This window comes from Psammomys obesus, unplaced genomic scaffold (assembly GCF_907164565.1).
Source record: "Psammomys obesus unplaced genomic scaffold, mPsaObe1.curated_primary_1811, whole genome shotgun sequence".
Classification (NCBI taxonomy): domain Eukaryota; kingdom Metazoa; phylum Chordata; class Mammalia; order Rodentia; family Muridae; genus Psammomys; species Psammomys obesus.
Genome location: NW_026596095.1, coordinates 15,329,647 through 15,349,942, shown reverse-complemented (window position 1 = coordinate 15,349,942; position 20,296 = coordinate 15,329,647). Strand labels below are relative to the sequence as shown.

The 20,296-nt window shown below is 44.0% G+C and overlaps 1 protein-coding gene across 1 annotated transcript in view; it reads left to right on the top strand.

Annotated features, from left to right (window-relative positions):
* Nucleotides 1-1,688: 1,688 nt before the first annotated feature.
* Nucleotides 1,689-20,296, top strand: part of Alpk1 (alpha kinase 1) — a 56,986-nt gene continuing 38,378 nt past the window's right edge. Inside the window, exons 1-2 of the mRNA XM_055628201.1 lie at nucleotides 1,689-1,809; nucleotides 6,002-6,156. Of these exons, the coding sequence (XP_055484176.1) occupies nucleotides 1,689-1,809; nucleotides 6,002-6,156 (276 nt within the window). The remainder of the gene's footprint in view (nucleotides 1,810-6,001; nucleotides 6,157-20,296) is intronic.

Here is a 20,296-nt window from a genome sequence, read left to right as displayed (position 1 = left end):
GTGCCCAGAAGGGATGATCAGGTCCTCGTTTGCTTGTTTGTTTGCTGTTTTAAACCATTACATGCATAATTAAAAAAAAAAATACTGTTGCTGGGATGGGCAGAAGATGGCTGGAGATGAAGGAATGATGGAGAATTATTATTCACAGGGCTGTAAAGAAGTTCTCAGAAGAGAGGATTCCCGCTTTCTGTGTTTTCTTTCTATTTCTAAATTAATTAACTTGTTTATTCTCATAGCTGGACACACTAATGGCTAGCTTATTGCACAAAGCATCATGACTTATAGGCACTTGAGTTCAAAGGGGCTTCAGACAAAGTTTAGTGCAACAAGCTAATTTGTGCAGGAATCCTCTCCGAAACACTCTCAGTGGTAAATTTACACTCGGCCTTAGATAATTCCAGTGACGGATTTCTTACTACCTCACTTTTGTGAATGTTCTTGGAATGTGATGAAATTTTTTTAACTTGAAAACTCTGCTCATGTTCACTACTAACCACATGATTGTTCTGAATGAAATAAGCCTATGATACTCTGAAGGTTCCCTTTTGCGAGCTTTAAAACAAAAGGCCCATGAGACAGTAAGGCACGTTTAATATCAATGCAACAACTCTCTGCCTCAACACTCTTGGAGATCTCCTCGTTGTGTGAACGACCTCCGAGTAGGGCCATCCTCATAACTGTTACCCCTTTCAGACTCTTGCTTTGTGAGGGCACGCCTACATGCCCCCCCCCCGACAAAAGTGTCTAAACAAGAGAGTTGCCACTCCTTATTCTGGGCAAAGGGGATAATAACTTCAACAAAAGGAAGACAGACCAAAATATTTGTTAACCAACAATTGCTCCTGTTCATTGGCTAGGCATTTTCGGGGTGCTAGGAAATCGCTTTGTTCTCAAAATTACCTTGACTGCAATAGCTCCTTCTATCTCCTTCATATTTGCATAAGGAATCTACCGCCCACATGCCTGGGTCCATCTGCATCACAGCTCTAGGAAACTGGGTTTTTTTGGAATACCATTTCTCTGTTTTACTTGGCAATGTGCCTGGCAGTGAAGAGCTTTAAATTTGGCATCTGTCATTGCATCTCTCGGTCTAAATTATATCGTGCTATATGCAGTGAAGAATACCGCACAGGGGAAATCAACAGTGGATCGTGAGAGTGGTCAGCTTCACGTTACCATGTGCTTGCGTGTGGCTGTTTAGAACTCCTTAGCCAGATGCTTCCGGTAGTCTTCCAGAAAGGGAAGAGCTCAGTGTTACTGGGATCCAAAGGCTCTGAGGAAAGTGTGCAAAAGAGTACATAAATCACCCGGCGCGTTCATTTTATTTGTGTGAGTTCACCAACCTCACTGTGGGTGACCGGGCTCTGTGGCTAGCCTCTCTCATTTCTGCTCTCTACGCCTTCGAGGTACCGTCCATCTAGATCAGACCCTGCAATCATTTCACACACTCCCCTAACAGCATCCTCAGGACCTGTCATGTATTTTCATGCGTTTGCTCTATTATCCCTCCCTGCTTGATGCTCACGGATAATTGATGATGCTTTAGTTAATCATCCTTCTCCCTCTTTTGTTCACCAGGTACCTCAGCCTTCAAGGGCCTTCTTTATGGAGAATCAATGCCTCTCGTAGGTAATTGATCACCGTAGACCCAGGGACACTTAATTCATCCTGGAGGGTGGGTAATCATCATGAATAATCACGATGCTGTGGCTTCCATACTGCATGAGTGCAAGCAAGTGCTGGATCGTCTCTTGTTGGAAACGCCAGATGTGTCTACGGAGGACAAGAGTGAGGACCAGCGGTGCAGAGGTGAGGTTCTGAGGCAGCAGGTTCAATGCCTGCACCCTGGCTGGAGTGACACATTCTCCTCTCTGCCCTATTTTTCTTCTCCTGGCAGATGACTACCGAGAGATGAGTGGATTTCCAGGACATGAATGGGAAGGGCTGCAGGCTGATGGGCAGGGAAGAAGCCCACTTTGTTGCAGAGAATTGCTGTCAGTTCTAATTTTAGGCTTCAGTAAACATGAGGCTACAAGAAACAGTTTAGTTCAGGAAAGAACAAAGGGTCCAAGTTGGCTGGTGCACACAATTTCAATTATTAAAAAAATTGAAGCAACTTCTGAATGGTGGCACATACTTTTTTTCAAACAAGAATTTTGTGCTTCATCAGTTTCCATAGGCTTCTGTGGCTTCCATAAATATGTCATCTCACCAGCATGGACAGGCTCTGTTTTCTTGGTCACCAACAAACTCCTCATGCCATTTGTAAAATACACTCACCGATCTAAAGAAAGACTCTTTACATCATGAAATCATGATCTGGATTTTTGCCTGCTTCTTGGTTTATGCTGTTTGTAGTTGCAGATATTGCTTGAGCAATGTCAATCACAAAATCTAGAAAGCTACAAAAGAATCATTTCTTCTTTAGCCAGATTTAGAAGGGACACCCTTTTTATTTAGGTGCTTTTTAATTGATCAAATAATTGTCCTTCCATTTGTTTAAGTTATGTTCTTCATATGAGCTTTTAATATTTTTTTCCTGTGTACTTTTAGTCTTTTGGTGTTTCATTTAAGAAAAAGATACCTGAGTAAAAGATACTCTAACAAGAAGGTCCCAGGAGGGGCTTTCCCTCATTTATGGTATACGGGCACATACATAACTCCATCTCTTTCCTCCTTGTTCCTGCAAGCCTGGGAAATGGAAAAAGAGCTGAGGTGCAAACTGAAATATAGTACAGATTTAAAACCTGTGTTTTAGGAGTGTCTTGTATTTCAGGGTGCTCCACTGGCCTGTTTACAGTTTGGCATGGAGATAGGGTGTGGAGGAGAAAAAAAATGATTAGTAAAGAATAAGCTATCTCTCTCTCTCTCTCTCTCTCTCTCTCTCTCTCTCTTTCTCTTGGTTTTTTGAGACAGGGTTTCTCTATGTAGCCTTTGTTGTCCTGGACTTGCTTTGTAGACCAGGCTGGCCTCGAACTCACAGTAATATGCCTGCTTTTGCCTCCCTGAGTGCTGGGATTGCAGACATGCGTGCCACCATGCCCAGCTAAGAGTAAGCTTTCTCTAGGCTGGGCTGTCATCCCTGCATGGGATGACAGAGTGGTCTCAAGAGTTTGAGACCACTGGCCTGCCTTGTCCTACTAACAGCAATAGATGAAGGCAGAAAGAGCATTCTCCAATACTGTGAAGAAATTAATCAGTGCACAGCACAGTGAACCCAGAGATAGGATTTCCATTGTCAAGTAGCTGTTCTTCACTCTTTGTGTCTAGATGATTTACAGTCAAACTGAGACACTGAGGAAGGAAAGGGACATTATCTGTAAGTCCACTTGGACCACACAGGACCATTCCTGCCAGCAGCCATCTTACTAACTCATTGAAGAAATTTGTTCTGCACGTAGATTGCATTTCCAGAAACTGAAAACTGTTCACTAGCAGTTTCGTGGACAGATTTTGTAGTCAAGTGTAAGCACATTGGTCCTTACTTCTAGGGCTCTGCATCCATGAGGATGCTACTGCAGAGTAAGGGCCCAAGAGGTGCTGAGCAGAGAGCCACAATTTCGATGGGATGCCAGAGACAGAACCATCTTCAGTCATCAACACTGCTTACTCATTGTGTGGAGCTCTGAATGCCAAGCTGTCCTTTCCTGTCTAGAAACTTCCTTACCTTTGCCCATCTGGTGGCGAGTTCACATAGCTATCCAGGACCAAGACAGGCTTCAGGCTTTCTTCCTTCTCTCCCTTCTGATTCTGCTCTTCTTTCATGTCCCATTTTCTCTGTTTAGTATGTCTCATGTATACATAATGCTACCTCCATCTTTTAACCATTACAGTGTGCTCCGATTGTAGTGGGACTTTAAAAAGGGTTGAGATAGGAAACCTGATAGCTGTGTTGAGGATGCTTCCAGCCTAGGAAGGAGGGGAGATGTGATTTCAGAACAGTGGGATGCAGCCTGAAGGAATTAAGCATGTGTGGGTCTGGAAGTGCATGGAAGAGGCATTTCAATTGCACTGGAAGGTCACGATGAGTTAAGAGGAAGAGGCAGTGTTTGTTTTGAGTGCCAAAACCAATAGGCCTGAGTTTGGCTATCAGGCTTTGCAGATAGAACAATTACAAACAGAACAGAATATGAAAAACTAAAGAATAAAAAAACAAAAACAAGAACAAAACAACAACAACAAAAAAAAAACAAGTCATGAAAAGTATTGTTCCAGTCTATTTTGTTAGAAAAGGGGGGAGGCAGTCAGCAATAGAAAAGATTATGAGAGTGGGCTGAAAACCTCAAAAGGAAAAGGAAAGAGGAGAGGTGTTTTAGGAGCTAAAGGATGTGATCGTTACCCTGAGTCGGGGAGGGAGAGAAAGCAAACATCTGGAAGGACAGGCTTCAGACTGGGGCGACACAGCATGCGGTGGTCCCATTCATCAAAACAGCAGCAGAGGGAAGTGGAATTAGAAAACTGCTGATTGGAGGGATTCTAGCCATCTCGAAAACATGGCCCTGGCAGGCCTTCCCCATCTCCCTGATTCTCTATGCCTTGCTAAAACCATTAGATTACATCCCTGAAGTTATTCCCCAAGGTCTATTCCCTTATTTAGCCACTTCCTCCTGCTGAGGCTTACTACCAGGGTCCAGCTTTCAAAGTACTAAAGTCCAGCAATCAGAAGCTCCTTTTGGCTCGCCTAATTAACATGCCAAATTAAGACTAAAGCTGGAAGGTCAAGGTGGTGTGCACCTGTAAGCTCAGCACTCTGGGAGGCAGAGGCAAGTGGGTCTCTGTGAGTCTGAGGCCAGCTACTCAGAGAAACCGTATCTCAAAAAACAAAAACAAAACAAAACCTTATCCTAACACAGGATTTCCTCCTTTACCTTTGTAAGGCCCTGTTTTGCTATACACCTATGTATGTCTGCCTCCTCTGGCCCCCCTCCAGGATGGATATCCCTGCCCCCTCTCCATTGCCTCCTTCTTGGTCTCCCTCATCCTCCGTCTTTTGTGTCTGTCTCTTATTCCCTGTCCTCTGTCCCTCTGGGACCAAACCAATCTTTTTTTGTGCTGAGAACTTGTTCTTGGGTGCTCTGAATTAACACTTGTCCTTACACTGATGAATTCAGTTTGGAATATGTTCAATAAGAAACCCAAGACAGAGAGAAGTCTATAGACAACCTTGTTCAGAACCCTGGGACATCACATGTACTTCAAAACTGAGAGTGTTTCCCTTACGAGGAAGGTCCTGTGGAGCATGAACCATGAATTACAATCATAGTGAAGCAGACAATGGGCCTCCCAAGACGTGTAGTACTTCTTACTGTGAAATCTTGAGTGTCAGGTAAGACAGTCCTACTCAGATGCTGTGGTTTGGATGTCAAAATTAGAGGGAACACTTCCAGTTTCCAGAGCTTGTGTGTGTGTGTGTTTCTGGAGTTTGGACTGTAAACCAGAATAGTTAAGAAGGGTTCTCGCTGAGAGACTTAACACAGTTGCTAATGTGGAATGAGCCCACTTCACAATTAACTGGCATCACCGAAAGTCCTGTTTGTGGGATTGTGCTTTTTGTCTGTATTCAAGTATCAATCAGCGCTGAAAGGGTGAGACAGGCCGAGGTCTTAGAGAAGCAGAAGAGGCTGAACAAATTGATTCCCTTCTCAGGTGCCATGAGCTCCAAATGCCACTGCACTCTAGCCCTGTTCTCACTTTACAGGGGAAAGAACATTTCCTCCGTGCCTTTCTCTGATTCTTCATGCAGAGACACTCAAGTGGTTCCCTTCCTGTTAAAAACCGTTCTTAATGCCTGACTACCCCAATTTACCTGTAGGGCAGAGCAGACTCACCCTTGACAGATAGCTCCTTGCTATTATTCTTCAAGGCAGCCCCAACAGCTTGGACCAGGCAGCAACAGATAGGAAAAGTGTTTTAGCCACTGAGGTGCTTCATCATAACACGGGGAAACTCAACAGCCCTTTCTTTGACTGCAATTTCCTCAACTGAACTCTGACCTTTTCAGCTTCACTCCCCAGCGAGCTAAGGACCCTGATCCAGGAGGCAAAGGAAATGAAGTGGCCCTTCGTGCCTGAAAAGTGGCAGTACAAACAAGCCATGAGCCCAGAGGACAAAACAAACCTGCAAGATGTGATTGGCGCCGGGCTGCAGCAGTTGCTGGTAGGGAGAGTCTCACCACCTGTCGCCTCACATCCCCAAGTGAGGCATTTAGACTCTAAGTGGTCTAGCAGATTAAATTTCTCTGAGGTACAAGAGAGCTCCTACTCTTATGGTCAGCTCTGCCAGGTTGACTAATGTGGGGAAAATAGCTATTTCAAACACGTCGTTTTCCTGCAACCCCTGGTGTGAGAAAGAAAACCTAATGCGAGTGTAAAAGGGTGGGTGTAGGGTACGTTCTGAATCCTGTTGCCTTGAAATAGTCCCGTCTTCTTGGCGAGCCGGAGTTGTTGCGGTTCTACCGTGCTTCAAAACATTTCTGTTTTGAAAGGATATTTTCTAGATGTTGGATAATAATAATAATAATAATATCATTATTATTATTTTTAAAAGGCTTCCCCATCTCATCTTGATGTCTAAGCTATTGATCCACATCATGCTGCTCCCGCCTACCCTTGCAATCCTGTTCACTCTCTTAGCTCCTCATGACTAAGGCTGTTCCGGAAGAGTCAAGTCAAGGTCATGGATGTACTTAGTCCTCACCTCACATGACAGAACCCAACTAAACCAGTGGTTCTCAACCTGTGGACTGCAACCTCCGGGGTCACGTGTCAGTTATTTACATTACGGTTTATAACAACAGCAACATTACGATTTTGCAATGGAGCCATTTTATGGTTGGGGTCACCACAGCATGAGGAACCATATTAAAGGGTCACAGCATCGGGAAGGTTGAGAACCACTGAAGAACTGATGCCTCTATCCTGCATAAGAAGGGACACTAAGGACAGTACGGGGTTCATTAAAATATAAGTTAGGGAGATCTGAGAGGAGTGATGGAGAGGAACGGGAAGTGAACATATGATCAAGGTATAATCTATGTACTGGTTTCCAAAGAACTGGTAAAAAAAAAAAAAAAAGTAACTTTTTTTTTTAAGAACAGCATAAGAGAGAGGTCAGATGTCCCTCAGGTAGCTAGGCCTGACCGTTAGCAGTCTTGGCGCCTAAAAACAGACCAATCATTTTAAAGGTCAGCTTCCCTAGAGACTACCCGCTTGTGTTGTGTTCCTCTTACTCAATCCTGTAATGCCAAGGCTTGAACTACCCCACTGGCGTTTTTGTTCCTTTAAAAACCTTGATCTCCCAGGGCTGGGGGTCGCTTGCCCGTATGTCTTTGTACAAGGCAGCCACCCAGCTTGAGCTTGTAATAAAAAGACCCTCGTGTGTTTTTAAAAAAAAACAAAAACAAAAACAAAAACAAAACAGCATAAGAAGCCAGCTAAGGCTCAAGACCTTATCTGAGTTCCATGGAGAGTTAAAAGGAGTATCATTTTCGTTTGTGGCAGCATTGCTTTTAAAAAAAAAGTTTTATTTATTTTTATTTTATGTGTATGGATGTTTGCATGCATGTATGTATGTTACCACAAGCATGCCTGATGCCTGCAGAAGCCAGAAGAGGGTGTCTGATCCCCTGGAACTGGAGTTAAAGATTATTGTGAGCTACCGTAGGGGTTTTAGGAACAGAACCCAGGTCCTGTGTGAGGGCAGTAAGTACTCTTAGCCACTAGCCCGTCTCTCCAGCCTCGTTTTTTTTTTTTTACTTTTTACCTTTAATTTCTCAGGTGATCATCAAAGAAATTTATTAACATAAATGTGTTTTTCCTCACATAAAATATATATGTGTGGAGATCAGGCATGAAAGTGATGTCAGCACTCCAGAATTTTTACTGGGCTTACAAGGTTTTATGTTTAGGGATTATTTCCCATGAATACATAAATAACGGTTTTTCTCCTGTTGAAGGAAAGGCTCTCGGGAATGATCCCTTAATCTATGAACACACAAGAACATCTCCAGGAATTCCTAGAAAGGGTAAAATAGGTTCAGTATGCTGGAGATTTTTGGCAGAGGAAAGGAAAACCTTGTACAGAATGAAGTAGTGACCTCTGGGTTTAAGTTTGTTTGGTAGCCCAGGCTAGCCTTGATCCTCTAGATCCTCCTTCCTCATTTTCCCACAGTGGAGACTTACAGGTGTGTGTCATCAAACCCATATAAAGTGGGGGATTTTAGAAAGTATGGTTGGTACCAGTGTAAATGTAGAATGAAATAGCAGCTGTAACTTGTATATTGTAGAGTTTACATAGGCACCGGATCTTGCTTATCAAAATAGCCCTGCAGTAAGTATTTCCATTACATCCGTTGGCCCAGGGAACAGAGAGTAAATGACAGCTCTGGACTTGTAGCCTCCTCCTCTGTTTCAATTCAGTTGTCTAACGGCAAGTCTAAGGTGAAGAACCTGAAACCCAAAGTCCATACTCAGACTGTGAAGACAATGGCTATGAGCTGTCTGCAGAACTCTTGGCAGCAACGGAAGCCTTCAGCGACTGTGCTTTCGAGTACAGTAGCCATTAGATAGAGAGCTCTGAACCCCTGAAATGGGCAGTGTGGATGAAGAACTGTATCTGTAGTTTTGTTGAATTCTTATATGTTTCTCTATCTATAGGATGTCAACAGACATTATGTTTGCCTGTTGAAGTTAAGTGTCCTTACTATATGAGAATCCAGGAACATCTCAGGGAAGTACCAGAAATAACAAGGGCTGTCATCATTCTGCTGGCTAATACACAAGGCACGCGGCAGTATTAGAGGGAGGCAGCGGCTATGTGCCCGAAAAAGTGGTGCTTATGATGAGACACCACACAACACACATCATGTGGGGCCTTGGGGATTCAAATTCTTGACCCCCAATCACTGATCTTTACTGGGGCAGAGGGCAGGATGTAGCTCTCCTTCCTGCATCCAAAGCTGGTGGTAACATCAGGAGAAAACAGAAGCTGCTGGGATTAAAGCTTGTCTCTGGGTTGGGATTTGCAGTGTGAATTAAGAGCAAAGCAGTTGGGCCGGAGAGATGGCTTAGAGTGTTAAGAACATCTGGCCGTTCTTCCAAAGGTCCTGAGTTCAATTCTCAGCAACCACAGGGTGGCTCTCACAACCATCTATAATGAGATCTGGTGCCCTCTTCTGGCACACAGGCACACATGCAGACAGAACACTGTATAAATAAATAAACAAACAAACAAATAAACAAACAAACAAATAAATAAATAAATACATAAATCTATCTTTTAAAAAAAAAGATGAGGAAAGCCGTTTGGGGGTTGTCTGAATCATTTCAAGAGTATACACGTCCTCCCTCCTACCAACTGTGGAAACAGGCAGTGAAAACAGAGGGGGTTTGTTCCCACTGAGCCGCCTTTAGTCCCTAATGGCTTTAATCTGGGAGCTTTCTGAACTCTGGGCATCGTTTTTCTTTAGCTTACCCAGCAAGCTATAAATTAAGCAACCACACCTCCTCAGACTCTTAGGATGCTCTCCTTTTGTGCCAGACCCCAAGTGCACAATTGCTAAACCACTCTGTTTATATGTAGAGAGAACTATAGCTCTCCACGGGCCAGGCTTTCTCAAACTCTTACTGTTTTGGAGAGTGTAGCTCGTCAGGAGTGACTTGCTTTCATCAAGCATGCCGTCCACCTCACTGTCAGTCGGAGGAGCTTCATGCCCATGTCTTGAAAACCACCGAACTTTTAGTCTCTGAGCTTACAGGAAAAGCCGCTAAACACCTTAACCTGTCTTTTTCAGTTATTATTTCTTCTTACAGTTCATATATAATCCCAACATGAATTCTTCCCACAAAAAAAAAATCTTCCCCTTCAGCCTTCAAAAGTAGCATTTTTGTCTGTCAGTCAATCCCACCACCCAGAGAGCAAAGCAAAATGTAAAATGCTGGAGAAAAAAAAAGTAAGCTGCAGAGAACTCTTCTGCCATTTCTGAGCTGGTGAAATTAAGAGTCCTTTAGCATGGAGCTCTCTGCATGGCCACTTCATCAAGAACGGTTTGTGTGCTCTGCTATCTGGACAGCCCCAAGTTCCACCCTCCCTCCTCACCCTTTCCTTTCCTTCTCCCCCAGTCTCCAATCCTTTCCCCTTTGGTGTGTGGCCACCGACAGAAATTTATGACAGGGGCCAGCCTCCTTTACAGTCCACACAAAGCTCGCCCTCTTGAGAGACTTCGTCAGCACTCTCCCAGGAAAAAAAAAAACACCTGCAGGATGCTCTCTGAGAGACCTGGAGAGATGGGAGATTAATGTGGCTGTAATAGCCGGGCAGGGGTTTGGGTATTATGCCCTCTCCCCAGGTAGATGGATCTTTTCTGAGATGATACCAATTATTTATAGCTGAAACATCTGTTGATAACTGCAGCTGCCTTGTAAAACAAAGCATATCATGGGGTCACAGGCTACAGGGACCTAAAACCCTACCTCATGCTAGCTTTGGTCTATTCAGTATCACCCCAAGTCCATGGGTTACCGTCATCCTTAATGTCTCATCGTGCCATGGAAAACACTTTGTAAACACCGCGCTGTAGGCTTTGAAGCATTATTTCATCGCCATCGGTAATTTATATTCCAGCACCATTGTGCTGTGGGAAAGAGAGGGCGAACCTTTTTTGTTTTCCATTTAATTGTATATTGCCTGACACTTTGACCTGTATTATTAGTATCAGTCAGAAAAAGGATTTTCTCTCCCTCTTATTTAAAAATGAAATTTCAAGGGAAAGTAAGCGCTCCTTCAGCTCCTTTCACTCACAACAATGTTTACACTCCAAGAGGAGAAGATGAAAAGCAAGAGCAACTCTTTTTCAAGTGCCGGAGAAGGACACTGCAGTTTTTGAAAGAAAACACTACAGCCCTTATAGATATCATTCAGCCAAACCTTTGATGGAGTTTTCAAAACCCAGTGAAGGCATTTGGCACTGGCTTCTGTGGAGCCCCAGTCTGGGCTGCCGAGGCTGGCGCTAGCCAGGAAAGCCTGTCCTCGCTCCTCAAGTGTGGGAGGAAGACAGGTCCAAGTTGCTACATGGGTGCCTCTTTTGGGGGGGGGGGTGTTTCCAGCAACTTCCATTTTTTCTAAAAGTAACAGTCACTCCTTAATCAAAGAAAAATCTGAGAATCAAGCTCTTTAAAAAGGAGAGAGAGGGATGACCGGGTTTTTTGCATGTCTGTGGCGGTAGGAACAGAACTGATTGCTAGAGCCTGACTTTGAAATTCCCTGCATTGAGTTGCGGTTCAGTTGGTGGTACTAGACTGGGTAAAACTTCCTTGTCTCAGAGAGAGGGGAACCTGCCCTCAGCCTCAGCCACCCTGTTTCTAGCGTGGCTCCCTATGCAGGAGGTGGGGGTGTCCTCACGGTGTGACACAAAATTACAGTCGGAGAAGATAAAGCAGGCTCAGGGTGTATTCTTTGTTTTCTCCCATTTCTTTCTGTGCTCCGATGTGGGCAGTCTGTAGCTATTGTGCTACAGACCGGGAAAAAAAAAGATTTATGCTGCATAAAAGTGATTTGAAAAGACCCCCCCCCAAAAAAAAATGTTAAAATGTTTCCTAATGTTACTTTGAATGAAAAATCTCTGGAAGACTATTGGTACATTTGGCATCTAGAATATTTTTCTAAGGTGTCTCTTCAGATAACTTTAGTGCCTTTAACTTATTATTTGTGTGTGTGTGTGTGTGTGTGTGTGTGTGTGTGTAATACTTCTTGCGATACTGGAAGAGCATGAGTTGGTCATTTCGAGACCATGGGAAATAATTTTAAAATGTCTGCTGTGGGTTAGGCAAGATGACACAAGATTAAGGTCTGAAGTCTTGAATTCCTTTCCTGGAACCCAGTGGAAGAAGAGAAATTTGTCTTCTAATTCCCACGTACCTAATGTGGCAGGTACATGCTGAAAACCCTACACACAGACATACACATGTTTAAAAAATGTCTATTGTAAGCAACTTGGGAATGTCTATTGTAACCAACATAGAGAATGGAGGTAGATATTTGGAAATGAGGTAGGTAAAAGAAACCAAAATATAAATTGTAGACTTGGGTTTTTCAGCAGGACTGCTTTATTTAGGCTTCTTAAACACCTTTACCTCCCTTCCAACCCCCCACTCCCCCTGCCTAAGGTAGGAATTAAGTATGGCAAAGGGCTGTAGACCTCTTTATCTACTTCCTGCTGACTAGGGTCAATGGGTCCTTAGGTGATTATCAAACTCAGTCGCCAGGACACCAGCAGTCCAGTCCAAAAACCAACACCAAGCAGCAACACGAATGAGCCCGACAAGCGAAGGAAAGCCACAAGATTCAGCCGGATTGCCCAGACAAGTCCTCTGGAACGTTTCTCTCTGAGAAGATAAGTGTCAAAGCACAAGGACCAGCACTTCGATGTCAATCCAAAAAGTGATGCCTCCCTGCGTGTGGGACTCCATATTTCTCCTCTCTTCAGAGTCCACCCATGGATGTTCTCAGCTGGCCAAAGTCACCCCCCGCCCCCGCACAAGAGGGATCACAGCAAAACATCACCTGCCTTCTCACAAGCCAACCTCCAGCAAAACATCACATGACGAAACTGAGTCTTCAAACAAACCAGAAAAGTCCACTTCAATAAATTGATTAGAAAGTGAAATATCAGGTTCAAGAACGACAGTCCTGTGGCATAGTCACCAGCTTAGAGGGTTAGATACCATCTGTGGGAACAAGAGAGCCTCAGCCACAAATACACTCATGTTTAAAAGACATTCTTAAGACCAAACACAACTCATTTGTTCCTGTTGCCAGCTCTCCTATTAGAAAGCTTAGCTTATTGTCCTTTCAGTAATGATTTTCTCAAACTAGTTTTCCAACTTCAACTATGTGGTTTGGGCTTTAATAACGAGAACCTTTTTTATCTGTACGGGGAGGTGGGGGGGACAAGTGACCGTAGACTACAAATTCACCCACTTACTCAACCAAACCTCAGAGTGTCTCTGTGTGTTGAACACTTGGTATCAAACACTGAAAGCTGAAGGAGGTGGGGCGGGAGCTAGAGAGATGGTTCACTGGTTAGGAGCACTGACTGCTCTTCCAGAGGACCTGGGGTTAAACTGCCAGCACCCACATGGCAGCTCACACCTATCTGTAACTCCAGTTTCAGGGCTCTGATGCCCTCCCACAGACATATGAAACACCAATGAACATTACATTTAAAAAGATTATTCTGTTTTTAAAAAGAAGAAGAAGAAAGGTGAAGGATGGAGAAAAGCCAAGTAGCTTTTTACTTAGAATGAAGTGAGGAGGTGGCCCTTGCCCAAAGCCTGCATGTTGAAATAGTGTCTTCCACTTATCAACTACGTAATCTCTAAAATGACCAATAGATACTCTTCTAAATGTCGCATTGGCATCGTTACTCCCTTTTGCAGTAAGGAAATTAACACCCAGAGAAGTTTTCTAACACAGTCAAGGTTGTGACTTGCCCTCACCATATGACCATCTCTGCTTTTTCCATCCATGGTTTACCACAGACCCAGGCTGCCATTTTACATGTTGAGTTACCAGAGACTGGAAGGAACCATTACCCAGAGCCTACTATGACATACATCCTCAGTGACTCAGGACCTCCGGGTCCTGTCCATGATCTGAAAACTAGAGGGTGGGCCTTGAAAGAATCCGCTCTGGTCAGATGATGTGTCCAAGCTTTCAGCAGTTGTTAAATGTGGATAGGACTGAGACAGAGAGGGTGTACATCTCAGAAATGGAGAGTTACATACAGGTACATGCTGGCTGGGTTTTATTGCTGGGTGGCAGGGCACTTGCCTAGGGTGCAGAAGGCTTTGGTTCTGATCTTCAAAACATCAAACAAAACAAAACAAATTGTACTGCAAAATGTACAGAAGTATAAATAATAGCTCTGTTAGTAGTCAGAGTTCATTAGAGTAACAACTTATTTAACAGAGTTATATATACGAACATATATGTGGAATTTATTATTAGAATGACTGACAGGCTGTGGTCCAGTTAATCGGACAGTGGCTTCCTATGACTGTAAAGTTCAGAGACCTAGCCCATGAGGCTGGGTGTCTCAGTTGCTCTTCAGCATGTGCTGCAATCTGGAAGAAATAGGATCTAATGCCCTTAAAGGAATGGACTTTTGCCATTCGGGTTTTAGTTAGTTCCAGATGTAAGGAAGGTGACAACCAAGAATAGCCATCACAATAGCATGTGCTAGCCAGTGGCACGTGGGTGGTGAGCACTGCTGCCTCAGTCATGGTGGGGTTGGCAGAGATTTCCGAGTGCATGGACACTGGAGACAGAGCTGTGCGTGTTTCCTTGACTTCTTCTCCCGGGCATCTTCTAGACATCTCAGACTCACCGGCCTCCTCTGCTTACATCCCAGATACAGTCCTCTTTAGACTCCAGTGAATGGTACCACCAGCCAGCCATTCAGTAACATACTGGAAACCTCAGTCATTCTTGCCATTTTTCCTCTCTCTTGCCTGCCAGTAGCTTTTGCTTATAAATATCTCGTGAACTCGCTTCCACCACTGTCGTTATCTAAGTCTGGATAATTCATAAAGAAGAGGGCTTGATTTGGCTCATAGTTCTGGAGGCTGGGACATCCAAGAGCACAGCATCTAGGGCCCTTCATGCTGCATTACTCCTGGCGGAAGAGAAAGGGTAAGGGAGGTGGAGCATAAGAAAGGACCACACTGGCTTTCCTAGCAAATTCACTCTCACCACGACTAACTCATTGCCACGGGGATGACCAAGTCCCCATGGTCTAATGATTTCCCATTAGGGCCCATATCCCAACACTTGCACCGACAAGTCTCCCACACACAGAGTTAAAGGGAAGCATTCAGACTCTGGCACCTGCCCGCCTGAGCTGCAATCAGAGCTTGACGGAGCCCCTGCCACTGCTTCCTGAGTTGTCCTTTGTGTCCCTGGGTCCACATCCTTTCCCATGAAGAGAGCAATAGGCGGGCTCCAATCTTAGTCACACCACCTCAGTATTCCCAGGGAACACCCGGCTGTAACACAGGCCTTGCCTCTGCTGTGGCTGCCCACAGGCCTCCCTTCAACCCACTCTCTCACACAGATCATTCCATGCATACAGTGGAACCCTCTCTGCAACTCCTGCAACCCTCTCTCTCCCTCTGATGTTTCTGGATATGCCTTGTGTGTCAATGAGTTTCTGCTCTTCAGGAAAGCTGTCTCTCGCTTGCATGACCGGGTTAACACGCCCTGGTCACACACTCCTGTGATACACCACTGTGTTTACATTGGTTAGAGGATCCGCTTTCATTGTTATCTCTCTCTCCTCCTGACAGTCAGCTCCATGACAACAGGGGCCCTGCTTGCCATGCCTTTCTTTTCCGTGACATTTATATCTCTGACACGTCACAATAAATATCCTTGATTCTCTTCTTCCGTTATCTAGAACTCGGGTCCTCAGTCTTGGTAGCAGGCACCTTGAACCACTGAGTCATCTCACTAGCCCTTGAATATAAACAGTGAATGAATGAATGAATGTATGAGTGAGTGAATTAATGAAATGTATGTTACTCATAAAACATGGTATGGTGTTTCACATGCATGTATGTGGCATACCAATGAGGTTATCCTGTGTGTAGCCTCCTACCCGATTGGCTGGCCAGTGGACAACAGTATAATAGCAAACTTTCTCTTTGGAAATGGAAAGTCTTTGAATCAATGCTTTACAGGCTTCCCGATAGGAATTAAAAAACTGAAGAAGACAGTCTTATTTGCTGTGTCTATTATAAATTGAAATGGGCAGAGTCTTTGTTTGTATTTGGGAGCACACATTGCAAATCTAGGCAAGGGACAAGTGGAGAGAGAAAGCATATGGAGAAAGTGTGACAGAAAAACAGCTCAAAGAATACGATCATTACAGGAGGCAATAGGCTATACTACCATTCCCGCATAGTCACTGTTGCCTTTGTGGAAAGGAATCTACCTTCCCACACTGCAATCGGGATTGCCACATGACCTAAACTAGGAAATGGGGGTATAGCTGGGCATGGTGGGGCAGGACGCATTTGGAATCGAATCATGTGGGAGGGAGGAGGACTGAGAGTTTGAGGCCAGTCTGAACTACCTAGTAATTCAATTCCTGGCACACTAAAGGAGATAGGTTCACCCTGTGCCAACAAGCCCCTAAGAACTGGGAATGTATAGCGTTTGTATAGTATGTGCGAGACCACAGGTTCAGTCCCAGGACTAGATGGGGGGGAGGATGGCACAATGTATCACACTAAGTTAATGATTCTGGTTTAGCAACCGGAAGTCTTCAGAGCTTTTTGGTGGTGTGGGTTTTTAGTTGTTATTCCTAAAGTAGGAGCTCTCTGTGTAACCCTAGCTGGTCTTGATCTCATGAATAGAAGTTTTCTTTCCTTTGATGAACAAGATAGGACCACTTCTTCTGCCTGCATCCCGGAAAGGGCAGGACACATAGAGAAGACTCTAGGGTCTAGGGTCCTCGTGCAGCCCAAGCTGTAGTCAATATGAAATTTGTACAGTAAACAAAGAGCTTTGTTGTTGAAGGCAATCAGATGTAAAGTTGTGGGTTACTGCCGTGTGGTGGGCTGTAAGGATGACTACAAGTCACCCAGAGGTAGGCCTAGAGGTCATCTTTGAAGACCTCCACCTCCTTCTCTCTCCTCTGCTAATTTTCCTCATGCCTCTTGACTGTCTTTTCTTTCCTCCAATCCTACTGTAACTACAATGGCTTAGGCCACATCATCCCTTTCTTATGTTATATCCAGCTTTTCTCACGCCCTCACCCATATTTTTTTGGATCAATGGAAACAGAAAGGTACGTTGCAGAAGAAACAAAAACTTCAGAAGCTTAGGGCTCACTATGCTGAAAATCTACTCCTTCCTTTTACTCTCTGTCCTCTGGGGTTAGGGGGAGGCCATGCTTTCTGCCGCTGTCCCTAGGAACCCATTTCCATAGGGTACTCACTGTTATGCTAGACTATCAGGGGCTGCCACTGAAGGGGAGGCAGAAGTTAGGAATGCCACACGGCACTGTAAACACTTCTGTGATGAGGTAAACAAAGGCCAAGAGAAAGAGCACGGACACATCTTTCTTCCTACCACGTGTGTGGAAGGGAACCTTGTAGGGCTGGGGAGATGGCCTAGCAAGTAACGCCGATTTCTGCTAAGCTTGAAGATGTCCATTCTTTCTCCAGTGACCATCTCACGGTGGTGGCAGGAGGATATATTCCCCAGAGTTGTTCTCTGACCTCTACACATAGGTTATGGCACTCGTGTGCATACGTGCATGCGAATGCATATACTCGAAGAATGGAAATTAAAAATAAAGAAAAGAAAGGAAAGACAGAGATCTGAAGACGGGGTGACAGCCAGGGCATTCTCAGTCTGCCAGCTTTCCTCTGCAGCCAAAGCGTCTTTCTCATACTTTTCATCATGAATTTAGAAAGTGGGCAGAAAGCCTAACTAACCTTTCAAAGGCATTCACCTCCCATGCAGATCTCACAAAAGCATCGAATACTAATCCCGAATCTAAAAAATCTTCTAAAGACATGCCAATGGATGTTTCCTTTACATGGGGGAGTTACTGGTTGCTCATATTTCCTTACGATTCCCCACAGCAAGCATCTCTTCCTATAGTAAAAGATGGAAGGAGAAGAGGGAATGGAGGGGGATAGGGCCTCCTTAATCAGGTGTCCAAATATCTAGGTAGGCTCAAATAGACATACACACACTTCTCCCCACTTACTTGGCAGTTAAATAAAACACTGAGCTGGGCGTTGCCATAGCAACAGAGACATCAAGGTCCGAATTGACGCCAGCAATGCATCTTGTCACCAAAGAAGACAAGAATTCTGGGCACAACATTTTAATTTCTGCTTTTTCCTTCCACAGTAGGTGGCTTGCCACGGCGTGAGTGTCATTATTCCCTTGTGTTCCTTCAGAGGTCATTTGTGCGTCCACGTGGTCCTACACCCTCTTGTGAACCAATCTAGGTGTTGAGTGTTTTTATCAGTATTCAGTACGTAAGAGGAAGAGAGCTGGAGGCCCTCTCTTTCACGTCTATGGTTGGGTAGCTGAGGAAGGTGAAACCCAGAAAGATTCAGTGCTCACGCTGAAAGTGACGCAGCTACCTCAGGGACAGCAGTGATATTAGGCTGTGCCTGGAGCTTCTCTGTCTGCACAGACAGGGCTGCTGTTGGCCTGAAGTAGACTTTTTTTAAAAATGTACTCCAGTTCTCTCTGCTACCAGTAATGGAGCCTTCTGTCCCTCTGTTATTCAAACAGAATTAATTTTGAAAGGAAATTTGTAAAGCTAACCACCAGCATTTTAAACTAGAATTCCTGGGCCAAGGAGATGGTTGAGCCTACAAAGAAAGACTTGCTGTACAAGGCTGGTGACCTGAGATTTTGATCCCTGAGTTTTTGATCTTTGACCTCCACATACATACAGAAGTATATGATTGTCAAGTGCTCTCTCTGTCTGTCTGTCTCCACATATGCACAGTAGTATTGCTTACCAAAACCTCTCTACACATGCACACACTAATAAGAAATAGATTACACTGAAATTTTTGAACTTTAGTTTCTTCTGCTAAATAATCTAGTTCTTGCTTTGAAAAAAAAAGTCAGAGAAGAACTAAACATTGTTTAATAAGTGAAAATTAGCTACTAAAGCAGTGTGGCTGTGAAAGAGAAATAACAGTCTGAAGGCCTATGTACTTTCAGAACTTAAAAAAAAAAAAAGAATGACGAAATCCACTAAGGATTTAAACCCTGCTCTAAAACTCTGCCAAAAGTGGTGGTGGGGAGTGCTTTTAATAAAGTCCTCTCAAGTTTCAATGGAAGGTAAATTAAAATGGTGTGGCTTGTCTTTAATATTCTACCAAGGAAACTCTGGTTGCCACAGAATCAGGCATGCAAGCTATCCCTTTGATGAGGGCTCACCCTACAGTGTGAATTTCGTGTCCTTATAATGAGAGCAGAAACTGAGCCAAGTCCTGGAGGAATTGATATAGCTCAGACATGTGGGCAGAACAGCACAGCTCTAAGTGCTAGCACAAAAAGAGCAAGGTCCAGTGTCGCACAAAGAGGCGACCTTCAGAAAATACATCATCCTAGAAGTGTGCCCACCCCCCCCTTTGCAGGCAAGCCAAGCAATGCTACCTCCAAAGCCACTTAGTGGTGGTTAAGCGAGGAGCTTAAGCAATAACACCATCTCTACTTATCTAGCATGAAGCAGTTGCAAATGTCTCCTTGGTACATCAACAAATATCAAACACAGGATTTCATACGATCAAGCTGACAGATTCTTTACAATATACTTTCCTGATGGCAACCCCGCAGAGTAGGGCTTCTTAGGCTCACTTTGCAAATGAGGTGAGGCAATTGGGTTCACAAGCTAGAAAGATGCTCCAAGACAAATGCCAAGTACAGTTAAGATGGAAACTCCCCCATCACTGCCATGGTGCCCTGGCCCCATGCCCCTCCTCCTCATGTCCTGGTACCTGCCTACTCATAGAGCAAGCCTGGCTCGCACAGTGAGAGGATTTCTCTCCGGCTGCCCTGTTCCTGTGTCTCCACTCATCATGCCCTCTTACCTGACTGCTCGTAAAACAAGCTTGTTTCTCACACAGAAAAAAAAAAATACAGATGTTTTTCAGCTTAATGAATTCATAAAAACTTGGATGACTACCATCCTTTTATTTTATTTTTGGAAGTTTATATAGCACAGCTGGGGTTTCCATGTTCTAACTGAGGGATTTATGTACTTATTTATTTTTCATCCTATCAGTAAATACTTATTTCTTTTTCCCTACCATCCTCTACCTTGTGTGTGTGTGTTGGTTTGGTTTGCCTAAAAATGATGGAATTTTTAGGATTGCACTGCTGTGTCTGGCTTCCATCAGTAAAAAATTTTGAACAAGAACCATGACAAAAATCTTCTATATGTGATGTATTTATATTATACACGTTTTGAGAGAAAATTTCCCTATATCACACACACACATACACACACACACACGCTTTAAACTTGTGTTCCTTCTGCCTCTCCGAAACTGACTGAGTAATTGGTTTACTTATTTAATTACGGGCATGACTTGTTTGTTTTGTTGTATAGATTTCTATAGGCTAGAAAGTTAAAGCTGAGACAAGGATTAAACAGGCATCTAAAAAACAATTTTTATGGTTGCATTACTGGCATAAGGATCTTTTTCTTTATGTAAGCATTGTTATTAGATATGTTTAGTTAGAAAAATCTTGATTA